Below are 1,256 nucleotides of genomic sequence, written 5' to 3' on the forward strand. Positions count from 1 at the left end.
CCACTCCCCCAGAGCTCCGGCTGCTGGTGTTCCCCCTGACACAGGCTCTGCCACCACGGGAGACCAGGCTGGAGGGGACCCACCACCCCAAACCAGCCGGCAGAGTGGGTTGGGCACCTGCCTGGGTGCACGTACATGGATGCCCTGGGGGTGCAAGGAGGGGGATGCTGGGAGGTGCCAGACCCTGCAAGCCCAGCAGTGGCTGGGGATAGCCATGGGCCCAGGGGAGAGCAAGAATCAGGGCATGGAGCCCAGAAAGGGCCAGCAGAAGGGCAGTGCTGCCAGATGGGCCAGAGCCCTCTGGAGACCTGCACGTCCCGAGCAGCTGGCAAAGAACAGGGCTGGGCACGTTGACCACCAGCTCCCATCCCCAAGCGCTGTGGGACACCTGCCTGGCTCCAGCACCCGCCGGGTGGGGGGCAGCAGGGAGCACCCTCCCATGGCAGGACTCCCCTTGCTCTCAGCCCGCTGTCCCCTGCACATGGTGACGTCCCCCACCTGCCCCACTGTCTCCCACGCTCAGGGGGCTTGTGGTGGAGCTGGGGAGGGCAGAGCGCATTGGGAACCACCAGAGACACCTTCTAACTTAGCCTTTAAACACTGAAGCTTATATTAGAGACTATGATATATAACCCGGGGGGCAGGGCCGTCCTGCCCGGAGTAGAGACAGCAGAGAGAGCACAGCTCTGTGGCCAGCCTGGCGAGGTCTGCTCCGGCTGCCAGCAGGAGGTTAGTACAGGGACACAGAGCAGGCGGGGAGACGGGCAGGGGAACACCATCTAGGGCTGGTTCTTTGCCTCGGGGTCCTTGTCGTAGATGTAGCTTCCCACAGCTCCGGTGTTGACACCTGCGCAGGAGAAGATGCAGGAGGGTGAGGACCCAGGCAAGAAGGTGGCACGCTTCTTGGGTGGTCCGCTCTGGGTGGTGGCGCTAACCCCACTGAGAGTGGGATGCGTGCTCCCAGACCGCCTCCCCGCCCCATGCATCCCCAGGCACTCACCCTTTGGCCCGAAGAGGATCCCGTAGCAGGGCTTGTGGCAGTACGGCTGTCCATCGTGCTGTGCAGGGCAGTGAGAGAAGCGTGTCACCTGGGGCGGGGGGCCGGGGGACGGCCAGTCCCCAGGACACGTCCCCCTGCCTGAGCACCTCCCGCTCTGCTCATCCCCTGGAGACACCTGTAGCCCAGCACCCCCAGTGCTCCCCCCGGAGCTGCTCCTGCCAGCCCTGCCCTGCCCTCTCGCCAAGGCAGGGGCCGC

At 65.7% G+C, this 1,256-nt stretch overlaps 1 protein-coding gene across 1 annotated transcript in view; it reads right to left on the bottom strand.

The window, feature by feature from the left end:
- Nucleotides 1–465: 465 nt before the first annotated feature.
- CRIP2 (cysteine-rich protein 2) overlaps nucleotides 466–1,256 on the bottom strand; it is a 2,009-nt gene continuing 1,218 nt past the window's right edge. The window contains exons 4-5 of the mRNA XM_010131200.1: nucleotides 1,001–1,058; nucleotides 466–847 (exon numbers count right to left, since the gene is read on the bottom strand). Coding sequence (XP_010129502.1) covers nucleotides 780–847; nucleotides 1,001–1,058 — 126 coding nt within the window. The 3' untranslated portion in view covers nucleotides 466–779. The remainder of the gene's footprint in view (nucleotides 848–1,000; nucleotides 1,059–1,256) is intronic.

The sequence above is a fragment of the Buceros rhinoceros genome, unplaced genomic scaffold, assembly GCF_000710305.1.
Source record: "Buceros rhinoceros silvestris isolate BGI_N320 unplaced genomic scaffold, ASM71030v1 scaffold25672, whole genome shotgun sequence".
NCBI lineage: Eukaryota > Metazoa > Chordata > Aves > Bucerotiformes > Bucerotidae > Buceros > Buceros rhinoceros.